The sequence below is a fragment of the Tinamus guttatus genome, unplaced genomic scaffold, assembly GCF_059628265.1.
Source record: "Tinamus guttatus ecotype Peru unplaced genomic scaffold, ASM5962826v1 Tinamus_guttatus_pri_ptg000327l, whole genome shotgun sequence".
Taxonomy (NCBI): Eukaryota; Metazoa; Chordata; class Aves; order Tinamiformes; family Tinamidae; genus Tinamus; species Tinamus guttatus.
The window spans coordinates 7,268,122-7,288,931 of record NW_028288861.1 but is presented as its reverse complement, the minus strand read 5'-3'; the positions used below and the strand labels follow the sequence as shown (position 1 = coordinate 7,288,931).

The window sequence follows — 20,810 nt, the reverse complement described above, 5'->3', positions numbered from 1 at the left end:
TAAGGTGGATCTTGAATATGTGAGAGATTTCCTCTCATGGGAAAGGGACAGATCAACAGCAATTCAGAAAAATGTCCACTGTTTGAGATACTGTACAAGGTTATGAGGCTTTCGCACAGCAATATATGAACCTGTTTCTCCAGATATAGCTGCAGTTATCAGCCATAATTGAATGGGCTATGAGTACAGGGGAAAATTTCTAAGATACTAATCAGAGACATTTTTGAATGTGAACCTACTTTATCAATTAACATAGTTTATATACAAACACTGGACTGTTAACAGTTTTAGAAATAACACCAGAGATTTAAAATTGGAAACTGCTTTTTAGGACTTTGCACCTGAAGCACAAAAATATGACCAGGCTATGTCCTGCAGCAGATTACAGTCTAGTAACACCGAGACAACAAACAGACTGATAAAAAGCATCCACATCATTTTTCACAGTGCATAGTGCCACAATGCATCTGCTTAAAAACAAATATATATTGCAGTGAAATATTTTGACAAATGACAGAACTCAGCAGCAAAGTAGTTAAACATTTATGATTTGATTTTATCTCGGCTTGGAATGTCGCTGGAGTGTCCCACTTCTAACAACTGTTTGCTAAGTTAAGGCTTTAGTGTTTACACAGCGCTGAATGAAGCAGCCTGGTCACCAGATGTGAATGCTTCCTTAGACTGGAGCTTTCAATCAGATCACGGTCCTAATGGTCCCCGCTCCAACCTTCTTCCTCAGGACGTCCACCAGTCTTTCCAACCTGCGAGGGGGCAGGGGAGAGGAGAAAATAAAGAAGCGAACGTCAGGAATGCTCTGGCTGAAAGAGACAGTGTTTGCACTCAACCAAGCTGTCCTGGTGGTGGTACCACTAAGAAACAAAGCAGTACTGTAAAAGACAGACATTAAGGGAAAATGCAGACAACTTGCAGAAAACTTTTAACCTATAACCCAGCCCCTTTGCAGACAGTGGTATCTATCAACTTACCTTTTCTTTTTTGTAGTGTATACTGTATCTGAGGTGCTTATACGGATTTAACGCAACCCTCTAAGCAGCAATCTTGTTGCACATATACCTTGTTGTGCAAGCACTACATTCTGCAGTTCTTAAGGAATTGAGTGGTCTACGGCTCCTGTAAAATGTAACACTTGTTGTTATTCCTTAAAAAATATCCTGCTCGTTATTCCATGTGCAAGATACTTTTATTGCATTGTATAGGTGTAAATTTACACCCAAAATGTGTAGGCTCAAAAGCCTTTTCAAAATGCATGACAAGCTAGATTTTCAAAGATGCATGTGAAGGCATTTTGAAGGTGGCCTGCATGGAGGCCAACACAAATACAAAACAATTTACCGTCTAAATAAGGTAGAACAAAGAGTTGCCTCTTAGGTTTAATACACATAGCATAAGCATGTCCAGCATCTCTTTGGCTTATTTGTTCTTTCTTTTGTATGTAGGCAAACTCAAAGCACCAAATTTGAATAGGGTTTTCCATTTGCACATATTTAACTTAAGCACTCCAGTAATCATGTAGTCAAGCTATTTCTTCATTTTATCTATATTTTATGAAGTTCTTCAGTGACCTCCCCCCGCAAAAAGTATAAAACTAGACCCTGAAGATAGCAGAGCACTTTCAGAACCAAGCCCAGCACGATAGTACACAACTGCCACAGTGGCAAAGAAGAACTGCAAATTCAAATAGCTGTATTCACTACTGCCAAGTTCTGATCTGAAAAGAGGGATTTAAAAAATATTTTACAACATGAGGAATGTAGATAGGAAATGTAAATACTACAGCTTTATCAAAGCTGTAAACTGCACTTCATCTAATGGATGCATTAATAAGTGCAATGCAGGAAAACTCGCCACCACATCTTGGATTTATTGGCACAAGTGACTAATGCACACTGTATGCATTGAAACACTCTCATTTTCCAGGAACCACAAGCACCGTGAAGCTACACCTTTTATTGTACTCACCAGGTGACATAATTCCTGAAAGGAGATTAAGAATTCACCACCCCAAAGCCACCTCTCACACACCAGGAAATGGATGTGGAAAGTTCAGCGGGTTCTAGTCATTGCACGGGGACACTAAAGAATCATCTTTTAATGACTGTCAATTCCGCTTTCCAAGCACAGGTATAAAACACTTCTCCTCACCCTCCAGTTTTCAATGGATAGCTTTTATTTTCCTTTTTCAATTTTCCTTTCTTTTTTAAAGCCAGTAACACTTTTTTTTTTTTTAATTTTTCCAAGATACAAGCGTACCTGCTCATCTCTGCGGAGGCAGTATCCAGACCGTAGCTTACTTCAGTCATTCTACACAAGTGACAAGTCAGGGATTTTGTACCTTATTTACTCCCGTTTGCTTTTCTGCATTGGCTAAATTAATCTCTCCTGGATTCTAAATATTATGACTTATAGTTACCGTTTGGTCATATTTTCCTCAGACCCTGCTGCTGAGAAGCTTATGTGTTAAATCAGTTCTTAGCCCATGTGCAACATTTTAGAAAGCAAGGAGAGATCAGCCCTCGCTTGTAAGAGCAGTGAGGACCTTTGACCCCTGGGTGTTTGGAAGCACCACTCCAGCTTTCGCTACCACTTTAAGCATCACTGGAGGTCTCTCTCTCAGTAGTATCTTCCCTAATGCTCTCCAAGAGCAAATCTCTCTCCTCTGAAACATAAAGGGTGAGAGAAACATGTCAAATACCTTGGACAAACAGAAGGTTTGAACTGCAACTGCTATTGTTTTCTGAGAGACAGCAGAAAGAAAAGGTAAAATCATAGCTCATTTAAATTGTAGTTCAGTTACAAAGAGCTTCTGCGTGGCTGATACATGCAGGGAAAAATAACTTCAGCAGCTGAGGTGTCCTTAAGGGCGACGTGGGTCTGAGGGTCACCGCTCAGAGTCTGCCCTGCACCGCGCTTCGACCTGCACCACCGTGAGCAACCAGCGACGCTGCTCACCCGGGCAGAGGAGCTGGCGAAGAGCAGCCTGTGTTTGAAGAGAAACACCACTGGGATGAAAGTTGCTGTCTGCTGTTTAACCTTGGAGCTGTCAGGCCTCATTGAAAATAACGAGGCTTAACAATCATAGCTCCTGCTTTTCAACTGAACGATGACTGAAATCATCAGCCAGCCCCAAGTACGAGCCGTGCACAGCTTATTTGCCTTTTGTTTCAGCCATGTGTGGATTTGCAAATTTATTTATTCTTTATTAGAAGAAAGAGAAAAAAGCAGTGGGGGATTAAGAAACCATACCTTTGAAAAAGATCTAAACAATAATGTAAAAGAGAAACTGAAACAGCTATTTATAAGACAAAATAACAGAGGGAAAAATTCACCCCTACCCAGACACAAGACCCAATATACCACTGAAATCCCACTTAAGCCTACAAAATAATGCTATGGGCTGAACCAGTAGTTAATAACTCTTGATACAGGCCTCAGGGGGCTTTTGGGAACGATAATCCCAGACTCTTTGTTCACCAAGGGTCCAACTCTTCCATCCTGACTCACAATAAGCACCATTTTTGCTTGGGAGCAATAAAAGACAGCTAAGAAGGCTGCTTGTGTCAAGGAGGTGCTACCTGTGAGGGATGAGGAAGACCGAAGCATCCCTTACAACTCGTATGTTTGTAATCTTTGCATCGAGCCTGGTGGGTTACTGCAGCTGCTCTGCTTGGGAGCTGGGCAGTTCAGCCTCAAGATCAAAAGTAACCCACAAATGCATTGGACTAAAACAGCAGAATAAGAGGTGTTGGGAATTATCCTAAAGTTCTCAGTTTTTGCAGTACTTTGCAGATTTTTTTTTAAAGTTTTCCAGAACTTCAAAATATAGAAGATATTGACTTGAAAAAGTAAACTTTTATTATGGTTTGTCCTTTCCTGTCATGAACCACCAAATTTTATTTAACTGAAAGGAACACTGACTACATTAGACTGTGCCCTCAGACACGGATTTAACCAATAATATCTGTTTTTTTTGTTACAGTGGCTCTTAGGCTGAGAGAAAGGGCCTGGTGAAGGAAACATTCCTCCTAGTACAAACTAAATGTGTAACATGATGCTATCCTCTCCCAGAAAATAAGTCTGGATGCTCACTGAATTGCATGTGATGAAGCAAGACAAATTCTGGTAATCTCCTCTGGTTATTTAAGATTGTGCTCTCTTACCTAGGTATGCATATGGCAGAATGCTTATGAAGAGCATATGCTGTTATACAGAGTGCTCTTACACAGCTCCTAAACAGCTTGACTTCCTGCTTTGATTTTCAGTAGCTTTATAGATTGCCCTTCACCAGTGCTTTTTAGACTACCACAGCCTGAAGCAGAGTTAGAAATCCTCAGAGACTATTGTCTCCTTTGCGTATAAATCATTTTGGTTTTACAATCACTCTTATAAAACAGACTTACAATTTGTACTGACAGAAAAGTTAATTCTGGGAACCCAAAAGCCCTGTAACTGTAGAAGTGTTACCTACTGATCCAACCAATTCTTACAGTGCACACTGGGTATGTGCATTTTTGGCTTGGTCTCCTTCAGGAATTTTGCTGAAGAAATGTAGCTTCAATTTGGAGCGTGGACTCAGCAAAAGCTCTACTACCGCTTAAATCCAAGCACATCAGCACATACGGTACAGTATATCAGATCACACTGCCCCATCTCCGGCCTAAGTAGCTCATTCTAAACTAGAGCAGTGGCCTTAAACCACATAGAGTTATCACAGATGGATCTTCCACGGCATCATGCTTCAGAAAGAGCCAAAATGCCTACCCAATGGAGAAAGAGAGAGAGAAAAGAAACACCCTTCAAGCAGCCTAATGTCCTAATCTACAAGGCAATAAGGAGACTTCCAAAACAATAGTTTCTACCTGAAGCTGGAGGAGTTATAAAAACAAAACCCTCCTGGATTTTGAAACACTATATAAAGGCTTATAAACCTAAACTATAACCCTTGGTTATCTTTCTAGCAGATTAGATTAGGCTTGGGCTATGAAGATGGCCTTATTTGCATGATTTCTGACTTCTTGTGGAATGTGTTTTGTTAACACTAATTCTCTTTAGAAACCCAGCATTTTAAAATATACTAGGTAAATCAAATGCATTGGACAAAAGCATTACGAGTAGCTTAGCAACAGGGCTCAGTGAATAACTGACTGTCCAGTGAGTGGTCACACAATTTTACCTAATTTCATCTTATAACTAAAAAAGATCCTTTCCCTTTCCCTTTCTTTTCCTCAATTTTCTTTTAGGATATATATCCTCCAATCAAAAATGGAATACTTCATTTTCAGGCATTTTCAGTAAGAGTCAGGGGAACAAATGACACAGAGAAGACATGTTGCTGTGATATTAGTACTAATCTCATCCTGAAGCCAGTCATTTGGACAGGATCATTTACTCAAGAGGCTGGGAGAAACTAGTTTAATTCTTTTATCTGTACAAGGGAACTGGAGTCCAGCTGTTTCCCTGTAAGGTAGTAGCACTTTATAAGTACTGGGTTCTGGGGTGAGTTGTTTTCAGCCTCGGTTATTGCTGAGGTGCTCTGCATTGAATAAAATCCTTAAATACTCACTGGACTGAAGCCTGGAATGTGACGTATGACCTGGCAGGTGACGGCCTATCTACCGTGCTACAGAGGCATTCTTCCTCTTACTTCCCTGCTGCTCACTTAATCTTTAGTTATTCTTATTCCTAAATTCAGGTTTCATTTTTGCCACCTGAAAAAAAACCCTACCTTTTCAACTATGCATTTTTTGATACAGTCACTGAAAAAAACCCACTGCCTGGCTGCATTTAATGGGTCCTCTAGCAGTCTATAGCAATTCTTTCATAAATGATCTTTCTGGTACAGACTAGATAATGATTTAGATGCTTCTGTTCTGCCAGGCAAACTTCTCTTTGTATCTTATGTGTTTGAGAGCAGGCATCATTCTCAGCTGAAGCTCAGCAGTGGTTTTGAAGCTGGTGCAGGAATTGCTAAGTAAAATCCTGCATCCAGTGTTAGACAGGTGTCTGGAGGGAATGATATTAATGGTCCTTTCTAGTCATAAAGTATGAGTCTTAGACACTGATTCAGCAGCATCAACTAGCTTGAAACTGTGGTACACGAACGTACCGAATCTAATTACTCCAGGCACTGCGGCCAATTCCTGCCTGCCCAGCAGTGTTTGCAATGTCACTCCAGAAAGCACGTTTCATTAAACTTACAGGCCTGCAATTTGGCAGGGCAAGTCATTCTCCCTCAGAAAAACATTGTCACAAAACAAGCATTCCTATTAAATCCCTTTCAGCATCTTCTCAACCCAGAAGAGTAATTCTGTATATGATTAAACTTAGAAGTAAATACAGCCAGTTGGGCTCCTGACAGCAGACATATTTCAAAATAAACCTGGCTTGCACAGGCCTTGGCTAAAATATTAAGCCTTTATCTGTGGTCCACAATAACTAATCTTGTCAAATTGTTTGCTTTCTACCTTCTGTTTGGAAGATTATGAGCTAGCTCACCATTACTATTCACCTTGTGCCATCACTAGCAGCAGGAAAAGTGAACGGTAAACAAAGTTGGTCTGCTTTGACAGCATTTCACTCTGCTCTGCTTTGATGTAAACTGCGACGCAGGACAGAGTAACAGAGAATCAAAATTTCTCTATCTATGTTGGATTTAATGCCAACTTGTGAGAGGTACCGCTGCTTCTTTGCTTTAAAATGCTTTCTCAGGACAGCATTCACCTTTTCTTTCTTTTTTCTTTTTTTTTTTTTTAAATAAATGAGCTAATGAAAAAAGAAAACAAAACCCTAAAAGCACTACATGATCTACAATATGTTTATCATTTAGACCAGACACTCTTACTATTGGGAGGACTGTTCACATCTGTTATGTTGTTGTTATTAAAGAGTTAAAAAAACAAGAGTAATTGAAATGGAGGATAGGCGAACATACTTAAGGCCAAATGATACCTCTCAGATTGTTTAATCAAACAACAGAATTTTACCTAACTACTCCAGCTTCAGTCAAGCAGTTTATATGCTGGTTTCATGCAAAGTTTATTATTTCTACTTGCTCATAAAAAAACATTCACAAAAAACCTCCTTCTGAAAATGTGAATTACTTCTAGCACTCATAATTACAGTCACCTGGTTCCACTAGTCTCCTTTATAGATGAAATCTTGACACCTAAACCTATTCCTTATAGTTACAGCATTTTCACAATGTTTGTGCTGATATGAAAAGGGAAGGGTCTGTTTGATTTTCTGGCTAAATACTTCCTAGAGCTTTCTGTCATGTGCTTAAGAAAAACTAGCAGTTTTACTTTACAGCTAATACATCTTCGCCATAGAAAGTATTTTGTCGTAGTATTTATTCATTTGGAAGGGAGGAAAAATATTACTTCCAATCAACTCCCCCTCCCTTTGGGATCATTAGAGAGTCCTGTATTGCAGGCAGGGTCACTCTGTCTCTGAACAGTTTTCCACCTTTTTCTCAAGATCAAATCTCTGAAAAGCAAATACTCTTTCCTTTGAACACTCACAACATGGAGGGACAGATGGTCTAACCTTGATGCAAGGGGAAGAACTTAATGTAAAAGGAGACATCAGGTCTATGTTGCATGACAGGTATTTTGCATGTGGCAACAGAGTATGCAGAGAGGTGAGACAACTTGACGAAGCTCAAGCAACCATGAATACTGTAAAAGACCCCCCAAAATTCTTTTTATGCTTAGTTTTATGTATAAGTAAGATTGAGCAGAACTGGGTTCCTCATGCATACAAAAAAAAAAAAAAAAAAGAAGCAAGAAAGCATAGACATAAAATGCCTGCAGAATTAGAGACTGGAATTGCCAATAGAGAAACCATTACTCTCAACTTCTTAACCCATGCTCCACGCCACATGGGCAAGTAATTACTAGCCAGTTCACAACTTACTTTTTGGAGGATTTGTTTAGTTCTAAATCCATCTTCAGGAATACTTAAAAGCAATGTAAAAATTCGCCATCTGAAACAAATGGTATTTCAGACCTCCTCAGAACATATAAGATTGCTGGTGAGATGCAGGATGAACAGACATTTGGGGATCTGTAGGGAGCGGAGACTCCAAACAATATTCTCCAATAACAGACTGCAAAGGATCAGCCTCAAACTACCACGTTATTCCTTTCTGCAAGGTTCAAGCAAGACTTCTTTACAGATCAGCTCTGAATTTCCTTGCTGCCTATTCCAAGTCAGTCCCAGTCCTTCTGTGCCTGCTCTAGAAGAGTCTTATCTACAGTGAGTTTGCAAAATCTCCAATACCTAAGTACCATCCAGGCTGCTTCTCAGTGTATCCCACCAAAACACAACTTCGGCAGATTCCTCTTGATAACATAAAGACAAGATTGGCCTTTTTTTCTTGATTCCACAAATATTTGACAAAACCTGATGCAGACTTGCTGGCTCTAGACAGCTCTCAGTTACCTTGTGCCTCCCAGAGGTGGTTCCACCCTGGTGACCAAGAGTAATTCAGAGCTTGTGGACAGAAAATTCCTTCATGTAAACCATCATCAAATCCCTCCAGTAGGCATTAAAACTAATTCTTTTTACATAGATTTGATTTATTTCACTAGATTTTCCTTCTTGGCGTAACTGACCTGATGTTGCGTAGGCTAGAATGAGTTTTATGGAAATACAGTGATTAAGTAACAATAGAAAAGGGTTTAGATGTAAGAGAAAAAGTATGTAGTCATGCTCCCACTTGTGATAACTTCTTCATGATTGGCCTAGGCTGGTAACTGAACTCTCCACCCGTCCCGTGTAATCCAGTGGCATCTACCTAATGTGTATCTTATCCACAGAATTCCCATGGATTTAGAGCACTTCATACATAACTATACTTTGAAAAACATTTATAGAAAAAATAAGAGCAGCCTTTCCTCAGTAACGGAGAAAAAAAATATTCATGGAGGAAATATTCTCCCTCCCTTAATGTTTAACAAATACAGATATATGTTATTAGCTCTAAGCACGTCTCTCATGATGATCTTGGGATGAGGTCACATATGAAGAGGCAAAACCAGAATATGTGCCTAACTGCTCACTTGCATGCAACAAATCAGTCTTTAAAATATCCACTGAGAATTAGCACCACAGACCAAGGGGTGTTCTACACATGCACAGTGCTCCTTAAACCACTACACAGACCTTTCACTAACTTATCAGTCATTTAAGGCCACTAACATAAAAAGTCTTTGCAGTTTTAAGCTTCAGTAATCTTTTCCATCAGTAAGCATACGCACTGTCCCTGAATTTCCCTTGCACCACACTGTCAGGACAACTCACATTAATTTCTTTTGCGCTGTCCTTCTGTTCCATGTTACCCACTGGGAAGGAGTTTCGGTGTCACTTTTCTCTCCACCTGCTCCTATGAGGTCAAAGGATTCTTGCACAAGGCTGATACAGGAGAGGAACAGGGGACCTTCCACACGGTCTGGGGACAGCTTTGATCCTCCCGAGCCAGCACGCTGGCAGGCTCGAGCCTTGCTGCAGGGCTACTTGGTAGTGACACGGACGACAAATTGTAGGAGAAAACCTTTTATTTTCCAATGATAAAAACTTAAGGCTTAAACCACCAAAATTAAGGAAATTCTTTAAAAGCTTAGAGTAAAATATTTTCTCAGAGTTTAAAGCTGGAGACTTGTGAGATGTCTTTTGTGTTGCATTCACAATCTAGGACATCCTTTTTACTGGATGCAAAACTATTACATTCTTAAAATTATTTACATTATTATTTTACCAAATAAAGGACTAAGCCAATGATAGAAAAATTATGTCATATGGGAGATGTAATAAAGTGCTAAACAAATCCAATTGTAAAATACCTATCTTCTATATTTACAGTGTCCTCCATTCAAAGGTTAATTCTGATATTTTCTGTGGGCAAAACTTCCACAAAATATAGAAAATATTAGAAAAATAGAGAGAATATAGAAAAAATTAGAAAAATAGAAAAGAATAGATATATAAAAGATAAAATTACATCCAAAAGACTAATGCTGCACAAACAACTAGGTGTCCATCCTTTTACCTCATGTATAGCAAAAACCTGTAACAGGAAAGGCAAGCAACTTGCCAATAAAACAGTGGCAATGATGGTGTTAAAGCTTTTGTACCTAAAAACACCGTTCATGAGTTCCACATAGTTCAGTTCTCTACACAATTACATTAAAAGAAATAGTAGCCACACGAAAAAATCTGGTTATTTCTTTAATAACTCAATATTAGATTAGAAAATGATCTGTATTTTTTTACTTGGAGAACTGGCTTCTGCTCCAGTAAAGACATACTTAATTTTAGGCAGTGAAACAATTTCAATGATTTTAAGTTTGCTTAAAATTAAATGCCTTTGTGGATTGGGCCTAATCAGTTATTTTCATTTGATGTTATAAAGAACTATTCCAGTCATTCTCTAGAAATCAGAATTAGAAATAGGCAATTCAGAAGCTTCAGCAAGTCCGAGGTCTTAGTTGAGCTTCTGCACATTCATTTATACATTCAACCTTTTGCATATGTTGAGAAACAGTATGAGTATTAACAGAAAGAATCACAATTTATTTTTATTCCTTCAGCCAAGCCACAAATAAATGACTCTTGCAACAAACCAAATACTATTTAGTAGCAGCAATGTAAATGCCATGGATTTATTTTATTTGGATATAAAATGTGAATGTAAACAATTATTTAGTGTGACACTCATTTTTTTGGCTTAGGAAAAAAAAAGCAAGTTTCAAAAAAGGCTTTCCTACCATTCTTCAAGGAGCACTCAATCTGCTTTTCAAAGATTATTTAATAATTTGTCACAGCATGGTTAGTTATATGCTTACAAATAGTATGTCAGCATGCTTCTTCCTATTGGGCAAACAACTCCAAAATCTAATTTGTTTGTGTTATTGGTCTTACTAAATATTAGCCTTTGCAAGTCTGGTTTGCACCATTTATGTTAACTATGCCAACATTGTGATTTTGCTGTGAAGTATTCCACAACAAGCTGATATTATACAATACAAGACCAAGAGCTGGCTGATCCAGTTTACTGAGTATACTCAGTGTATTTTGCTACTGATAAATCAATAAAACCATGTTGTAATCTACAAACTTCCATCTCTCTGAAGCAGCTATAAGCAAACTGTAAATGAACACACAGGTCAAAAACTGGGATGCTGTGATTATATTGACTCTGAAAACATTTGACTTTCACAGAATACATTCTAGTGTCTGACAGATGAAGTTTGAGCACTGCTTATATTTTCTTGAAAGACTGAGATGATAAATATTCAAATGATGATAAATATTTGTGCTTATATTGTAACTACCTAGACTTTAAGAAAACAATAGCTGCACTCCAGTCCACAACTTACTTATAGAGGTTAAGTAAATGTAAATCATAGCTACACAAAGAAAGTAAATACCTGACTTTTAGACTGTCTATCTGCTATATTTTGCATTCTTCATCCATGTGAAATTCTCTGCAGCCAGTGGATGTCTTGAGTGTGCAAGGAATGCACAGAAGACTTATCTGTACTTTCTTCTGGCTGGGATTTCCTGTCTTCGTTGTGCTAAGTACACCACTGAACATAATGCTGGCAGTGATCATAAGCTGTCAGATGCTTAAGGCCTCACTACAACTTATGACACCTAAAATATCTGTGAAAAATGACATTCCGTGATCTGCTGTCAATGGAACAGATTGTAAGTGTATGAGACTTTTGGTACAGATACCCTGAACTGATCTGTTAAGGGTAGTCTTAAAGGGAAAATAATTAACAGTCATTAATCCTACAAAGGGTCTTAGCTGTAGTAATTTTGAACATTTGCCAGATCTTTCAGGACTCCAACACTCAGAATGGGATCTGGAGCTCTGAGCATGTTCTGTGCCTAAGCGTCTTCCTGCAGCACATGGAGAGCACTGCAGCTCCTTGGAGTGGGATTTGCAACAAGTGGCACAAGAGAAAGGCACCGCTAAGCTGGCCAAGGAGGATTTTATTGTCGGTGCTTGTTTGTTGTTTTTCATCTTAGCCCCTCAGCTTGTCTCCCTCCAAGCTGCCAAGAGGTCCCCAAATTGCCCTTCTCTAAAATGAACCCGAGGTTACTTGTTTCTTGCAAAGATGGCAAACATAAGGGTGGTGCTAGCACTCCCTTTTGAAAACAAGATAAAAAATCCTATTGCCTGCCAGGTAGAATACTCAGACAAGTGGAAGAAAACTATCTTTTAACTTACATCTCTGACCTCTGAGGCAGCAGGATCTTCTCCGCTACTCATTTTGAAGCTTTGAAATGTTATTAGATCTGAAGTTGTGATTCTGTGGCTGGCGACAAAGGGCCCTCACTTGGAAAATGAGAGATGTCAATGACAGATATCATTTCCAATATGGTCTCCATATTTGTGCTCGGTAGACATTGGATAAAACTGAGAAAGTCCTAGAGGAAAGGGTCAGACCTCAGCTCTCAGAGGCAAGTAGCCCACTCACTGCTCCCATCTCTGAAGCCGCCTTTATTTTTTTGCTTCCACATAAGGAAAGGAGAGGATCCAAGCCAAACCCAGGCAGCTAAAACACCCCCTTAAGACATGAGTGATCTGAATGAGGATCTCCCCAGACAGAAGTGGAAACTCAGCTCCTTTCTGTCACATGAGCACTCTCATTCCCAAGCAAATGCTTAGAGAAGGAGGGAGGGACACAGGTGCCACAGAAGCTTCTGAAAGGACACGGCTGAGGACACACTGCTGTGCGTGGATCTCAGCACAACCCTTGTGCATTACTCTCTTTCTCACATTTCTTTGAGCTTGTGCCTCCAAAGAAGCTTGGAAAAGACGACAAGGTTGATTGCTTTGTATTTTACAATTGCAAGTTTTCTGTTCATGCTAATGTGCATTCCTTCTTCTTTAGGACAAGAAGTAACTGGTATTAATGGTAGGCAGCACCAGCCATTCCCTCCATCACAGCCTGCATATTCTAACTGGACCTTAACTTGAAGTATTCGATTCAATTTGGCAAGTGCAGTGTTATCCAATTAAGATAATATAATTTAGTGTGAAAAATATATTGAAGTTTTGCACAAGTGATATATTTCCTTTTGTATGTCATGAATAATACCTTAGGCATACCAAGGAAAACAAGATCTGCCTAGTGACAGAAAACATTGTATATCTCAAACAGTCAGATCATGCCACAAGCAATTTAATTTGTTCAGCTCTCCTCCTCAGATTTGAACTCCAGTCCAGTAAATTATTTCCTCCACAGAGTTAAATAAGTTTCGGGTTATAGCTTTGTCGAGTTCCTGTGAAGTCGAACATAATCTCACCGATTTACTTGGTTCTTTTATTACAACAAATAGGTATCTCTGCACGACTTAATAATTCATCTTGTTACCATGCATACTAGTGCAGTCTAAGGGGAATTTTTTTGAGAGTCACTGGCTTTACTATAAAGTTTTAAGTACCTAAACAAATTCTGTCTGTACTATGCACTGCTTTCAGTTAGATCACACACAACTTCCTTCATACGTTTCAATTAGTTTTAATTTCTCATTAGACTTAATCCCTAAATCAGAGTATCTCCAAACCTACTGCTCCCAAATCCAGTAATTTCGCACTGCCTGTCATTGCTACTATAGTTAATGATAATATTTTCATATATGACATGAGGTGATTCTTACTAGGGTTTTTGTTTCAGACTTTTTCATGTTCCTTTTAATGCCTCGCATGCCAGAGAAACTTTGCATCAGCTGTGCTACACTCTGCGGAATTCTTTGGGGTATGTGGTAGTTTTGCGTGTCTGGGAATCTTCCATCTGGCTAGCGTGGGTTTCCTAAACACTATAAAACCTCGCCTGTGGAGACTGTGTATCTCTTATGGGCCCCATGGAGCTCATAATCTGCTTTTAATCATTGCATGAAGCAGCCAGCACATCAGTCCTCATGAAGCAGCTTTTTTTTTTTTTTCCCGTATTGAATCTCCTTTAAGAATTTCTGATCCAGTTCCGAAAGTCCAGAACTATTGCTAATTTTCACTGGTATCCTAGACTGCTACATGAGTTTCCTCCTTCTCTCTCTCTCACTATTTTTCTTCCACAGAGACGCTCATAACCACCGACTTCTCACGCTTTTTATAACAGTAAAAGATTATTAGCACTTTGCCCTCAGTTGTCTTTTGAATATACATACCAGCAGCTGTTTCACAGTAAACTACAGGTCAGATCCTTAACTGGGACAAATGAATGTAACTCAGCACAATAGAGCTAAGCCAATTTACTGCAACTGAGAAACTAGCTTTATAATTACATTCGTCAACAAAACATCAGGACAAACTTACTATTTCAAAATGCCAGCACCAATTAAATTATTCCCTGTATGATTATTAGAAGATTACCAATTATTCAGCCCCTGCAGAAATTCACAGCAGCAGACAGCACAGGGATTTTCATTAAAAGCAAAATCACTTTTGACATCTACTAAATTATCTACTGACACAAATCAGTGAAACTATTAATATCTACAAAGTCGTACTTCTCGTCTCCAGCAGCTAATGTGTTGATCTAACATTCTCCAGAACACACCTTTGTAAGGAAAAAAAAAAAGGCGGCAATCTGATTTTAACAGTAGAGTCTGAATATCTGAAGGTATTAGCTTAATAAAGCAACAATTCAAACTACATTTAGTGTTTTAAAAGATGAAAACTACACAAACACATCTCTAAAATTTAAAATAAAGTCAACCGAGTTCTCTAGCATTTGGTGCTTCCTCCAAAACAAACAGCTTTGCATCTCAGTGAATGTAGAACTTATTTCTTTTGTGCAGTGCTTCTGCCTGCAATTTCTAATTAACTGGCTCCATTCTTATTTACAACAAGTGACTGAAAGCATACAAGCTACGATGTATTCTTCAGGCAAATATATGTAGGTATGACTTTAAGGGGGGGATAACGAGTTAACAACATTTGCATGGCAGAAAGCAGTTCTATCAGTATAATAATTCAGAAAACTTGCTTTTAGTCCGCTCCCCACATAGCTATGCTGTACTGAATACAATCTGTACATTAAAGATACCATGTTTGCAGTTAAAAATCTCCAGGGACTTTAGACCTATATATAAATATACTCATTTTACTCTTTTCTGAGACACTGACCTGTATCCTCATTTAAAAATGAAGCCCACATCTTTATGTTATTAAATCTTTGTTTTGATCTATTAGTATTCACCAAAGTGCCATTTTATACAACCCCACACTGAATAGGCAAAGCTGGAGGTAACCATCTGCAGCTTTAGAGTCTGCGTTTGAATTGATGAAAAGAGCTTTGTGTTTTCATTGCCAAGTTTGATTCTTCCAGTCATTAGATATTCCCCTCAGATCGTATCAATGAAGCGGACTCTCTTACACCCATGTGTTAAATTCTCTTCTCCTCATGGTTTCCTTTGCCAGCTATACTCCAGAAAGACTACTGGGTCTAAGCCACATTCTTCTCACAGCTGTGTTAAAAAAGAGCATCAGAGCGGCTTCCCCAAGCCCATATGTGTATCTGGTCAGTCCCCTGTCGGAGGGTCATCTCACATTGTGGTGAGATTATTCAAAGATTCTTTCTTGTTCTTGAACTACACTGCTCAGATCACCCTGGGGAAGATTAGGCCCAGCAGCGGGCACTGGGGAAAGTCCTGGCCGTGGATGCGGAATGCACACAATTCCTGTCCTCCAAAGGCACATTTGCTTTACCTTGAAGAAGATGACGATTCTAACCATTTAATAAATGCTCTGGCCTTATTTCTTTTCATTTTGGTAATCTTTTCAAATAAGCAAAATGCTGGTAAAAATGGTTTATTTTTGTCCGTCTCACTGGTGGACTTGTTTAACAGAATCAGCTAAAAAAAAAAAAAAAAAGAAAGAGAACAACTAGGAAAGCACAGAGAACATGTTCAGAAAAGCTGGAGGAAACCAAGACCACTCAGAAATAGGTAGGCTGTCAAAAAAAACCTGACTGCTATTAAAGGCAATATTTCTTTTATGAGAGACAATAATTTCATTTGATAAAATTATCTACTTATCCACAAGATAGCTTCATTTCCTCTTGTATTTCATCGACTGAAATATTTTATCTGCATCTACAACTTCCCTGACTTCCTCTTCAAAACAAATAAATCCAAAATCAAAAGAAAAAGATCTTTTCAATAAATAAAGATATATCAAGCAAGAAATTCTATTTTACATCACTTTTATATTTTCTTTATTGACAGTAAGAATTAACTGGGCAAAGTGTCTAAGCAGTATACTTAGCACATTTGTGCCTATTTCTATATATGTATATTCTAGCATTGCACTATTATCTTGTGGCTCTGTGTTTGCTTTTAGAGGTTTACATAGAAATTCTATACGTACACCCTCTGCTATTACACAAGCTATGTGAGTGCAAGCATGACAGAGCTCACATACACCAAGCTAAATTTCACTGAACTAGAACTATTGGACTGATAGACAAAATAAAAACCTTGGATGGAAACATTTTGTTCAGGTGAACAGAGAAACTGCAGAATTAAGATTTCTTCCAGCTTCAAAGCTATTGTTCCTGGAGAAAAATACATCAAAAATGGCCTCCACCTTTACTGATAATTGGCTAATATTGATTTAGTATCACACTGTAACCTCCTCTGATCTCACTGACACCAGTAGCCAGTCCTCAGTCCCAGAGGTTGCAGCAGGAAGGACACTTTTAGAATATCTCACTGCGTCTTCCAGCTCTTGCTGGCAGAAACACTAATTAACTCACAGGCTTTTCCAGGCAGGCACCTTCTCCAGGTCAACCCCATTTTCCCTTCTGGGGCTGCACCAGCTGGCTCCAGCCTTCTCCAGCAGGACAAACTTGCAGGGGGCTTGTGGCTCTGTGCCAGCACTCCTGGAAAATCGCATGCCACTGCCCTAATCCTTTATTTGTAACAGATATGCAAACAAAAACAAAAAATATAGAAAATTACAGTCATAGCAACTCCGCAGAATATATTACAATATTAAGTATCCCACAAATTGTTATAATCTTCTACTGAATATGTGTATATATGTATATATACACAATATATCTATTAGTAAATATGTATATTTTTACAAACATCACACAGTTAAAATTTGTACTTGCGCTCTAGTTTAGAGAGCAAATATTAAACTACATATAAATATACTAAATATATTAAACTACAAGATTGCTCTCTTCAAAGTCTGATACACATCCTGTTAATTATTTAAAATCAAAACAGAGGTACAAAAAAGCTGCTCAAAGCTGTGTGGCCACTCTCCGACCAAAACTATTTTCTCTTTCACACCATCACCCCTGCTGGCACTGTGAATCATCTTCTCCAGCGAGAGTACACAGTTGCAATTTACTTATCACACTGCCATGAGCTGCTGCGAGATGTTCCCTCTACTTTAGCATAAACAGAATTTTACTATAGCGAAGTTCACTGTAGACAGATTCCAATATATCCCCCTTCTGGCTCACAGCTGCTGTTTCATGTGGGATGAGATCCAGAAATTTTTTAGATGCTTTGTGCTCTTACGGAAAACACAGGACTGCTGTTCTGACTAGGATCTCCCACTCTGAGAGCAACGACTGCAGTAGGTAAGTTCCTTACCAAATGGATAAAATTATGGCAATGCCATGGAGAAATTACAGCTCTGTATTTCAGATCGCCATATAAGCACTATAAGCCCTGAAGTTTTTAAAAAATATTTAAAAATTTCTTCAGTGTGGTCGGAAAACAGATTATCAAAGGCATAGCAAACACTAACAAATGACACAGATCCCCACATAGAGAGTACGCTGTCTTGAAGTTTTAAATCATTCTGATTATGCCCTTTTTTATTGAAGTTCACAATTATTTTTGTCTTCTGCTTTTTAATTGTTAGTGCATTATTAAGGTATTTGAAACTACTTAACATAGCGGCTAAAATACTTGCTTTATCTGTCAAAATCAAATTTTGCTTGGTCATTTAAAAAAAAAGGTAGGCCAAGAAGACAGACATTTTGAAACCACATTTAAGCTATGAATTGGAGCTTCACATTTTAAATCACAGTAAGGACCCTTTTAAGACAGTGCTAATAATTAATATTATTGCAATTAATTCCAAGAAAGCCTTTCAGCTGAGAAGTTTTAAAATTTTCAGTTCCTTTTGAAATGTAGAGCATCCTACATCTTCAAAATAAAAAGCAAAGCTAACAAATGAGTTCCTGCCTAATTGCCAAACACTGATTCGTATAAAGCAGTTGAGGTTACAAAGAAATTGGGAATTCTCAGCCCGGTTTCCCCGCTGATGAGTAAGAACTGTCTGTGTAGTTCTCCCAGAGGTGTCAGAGGAATCTCTATAGTGTCACACAAGGGTTCTTAGCTCAAAGTAAACACACTTTCCACAAACTCAGCTGCTTAATCTGTTTGCAGGTTGAATTATAAGATGGGGGTGGATGACTCTGGGTGCTGGGAAGACGCACACAGCATTTCCACAGCTTCTTGATAAAAAAGGCAGGCTATTGTCATCAAAAGACTTCACTCAATTGTTTAATTTCGCTTTAGGCGCAATGGCCTGATCTTAGAAATAATGAAAACTAACCTGACCAAAATTTTCCCAAGTAGTTGAGCATATTAAATTACATAAATACTTCTCGCTATACCAGTCCTTCACAACTACTTTAATTCAGGTTTTGTCTGCACTTTTATTAAGCCACCCTGTTTACATGGGATTAAACAAGGCTGTTTCCCTGAAAATAAAAAAGGCAAAAAACAACTTCTCTTCAATATTCCGAGTGTACTGTTAGTGTATGTTCATAAAGAAAATGAAATGAAACAAAACAACTTTAAACAGTGCGCAGAAAAAGTAGAAAGATTTATCCATCATTATTATTAGTAGCAATATAATTTAATCACAGCATGACTTGATGATTTTAATCACTAATTTAGGAAGAAATCAGTAAACTGTTGTAAATATAGCTGGAGATACAAATGCCTTAAGCACAGCTGAAGATTCTTCTTTATCACACAAAGCATTCAGGCAAAACTCAATATATAATCGATCAATATAAACAGCGGATAGATATGCTTTCATAATTTCTATGGCTAGGCTTTCTATTGTAGGCTTATTTTAATAACCATGTTTAATGCGTTTGGTGAGTTTTCAGCTATTACTAAATGATCAGAATATAGAGTTGATAACTACAAGGGATTTTAAAATGATGGCAAAAACGCATATATATATCTTAACTATCTAGTTACAAATAAATTAACGATATTAACTTATTTTTGTTGTTATGGATACACTAAGCAGTTTTTTCTTTTAAACAGCACAAAGTTTTTGGTCATACCATATTATAGGCCAATTTCTAGCTGCTCTGGAAATTAACTGCAGACATAAAACTTAACGACAATTATGAAGTGATGGAAACATTTTGTTCAGGTGAGCATCAACAGTCTTGGAAGAGTCTGAAAAAGGTATTTTGTAGTTGATGGATGAAATGCGGCTATAAGAAGTGTCAGTCTATGAAAAAGCAAGGCCTACACAGTTGCCTATGTCCCAGCAACCAGAATTTCAAAAGTTTATATGCTAGTCATAACAATTATGACAATAAGGACTTCAGTACAGGAAGCTGGAAGTGTAATAGCCTTTTTTTGTAGGGAATCTCATGATGGGAAAGAGCAGACAGCCCCTGCAGAATCCCAGCAGAAAGAATGTTTCATTTAGTTTCAACTGAATTTTCTCCCAAGAAAAGGCAAATGACTTACTTCTGAACTTTGTCATTGGCCTCCCGTGAAGCCTCCAAGGCTTTCTGAAGCTCCAGCTGCGTGTCCTTCTGCTGCGACTGGGCCTGCTGCAGTTGGGCTGCCAGTTCTTCGACTTGGCGATACATGAGGGCCACAACGTCCTCCCCGCCTTTCAGAGCACTTTCAGAAGCACCACAAGTGCAGTTAAACTGATCCTTCAGACTCATTCTCTGAGACAAGGACTCATGTAAGCTGCAAAAACAAAATAATATCTTTTATTAACTTACTGATTAATGCTGAGCTGCAAGAGTATTACATTGAGGTTAATTAGCACTTTTAATATTATGATACATGGATTCATGTGTGCCAATACGAGAACATGCTTTATTTCTAAAGTGATAAAAAACAAAGGTTTTCATAGAAGACCCTGCATATAGCATATAAGAGCTATTAGAATTAAAAAGGATCAAAAAACCTTATTGCTAAATGAAAACTTAAAAAGCAGTACTTTTCAACTGTAACATGGTAACATGTTCCAGAGACAATTTCTATCGAATTTGAGCACTATCTTCCTAGGAGATGCAGCAACAAGTAGGTATTGTGATTTACCTGAAGTTGAATTAAGCAGTCTAAATTACTGAGTGTGTTCTTACCTCATGTTACACAGCACTTTTAGTGAGCAGATTCACCACCTACAGAGGGTTTATTTGCAAATTACCATATTTTTCAATACAGTGATAGGAATAAAAGTGCTACAATGTACTAGAAAGAAGTAATTACATTGGCTGGATTTGCTTAGAAATGCAAATGAATTGAGCATGCTAATCAATTGTCAGTATTTTTATGAAAGGAAACTAATATTTCTTGATGGTGTCTTAAATATACTACTAACACCTACGGTAAAATACACCGTGTCTTAAGCAGCCTCTCCATAATAGATATAAACAGGTTTCCTGCCAGCATTAAATTTTTACCACTGTATCCTTTACCATAATAACAACCATTTCTTGCAAAGACATTTATAACTTATTCTTTTAGTCGCACTC

At 38.2% G+C, this 20,810-nt stretch overlaps 1 protein-coding gene across 1 annotated transcript in view; it reads right to left on the bottom strand.

The window, feature by feature from the left end:
* Window positions 1-370: 370 nt before the first annotated feature.
* Window positions 371-20,810, bottom strand: part of MIPOL1 (mirror-image polydactyly 1) — a 143,530-nt gene continuing 123,090 nt past the window's right edge. Inside the window, exons 10-11 of the mRNA XM_088529291.1 lie at window positions 19,786-20,016; window positions 371-761 (exon numbers count right to left, since the gene is read on the bottom strand). Of these exons, the coding sequence (XP_088385417.1) occupies window positions 695-761; window positions 19,786-20,016 (298 nt within the window). The 3' untranslated portion in view covers window positions 371-694. The remainder of the gene's footprint in view (window positions 762-19,785; window positions 20,017-20,810) is intronic.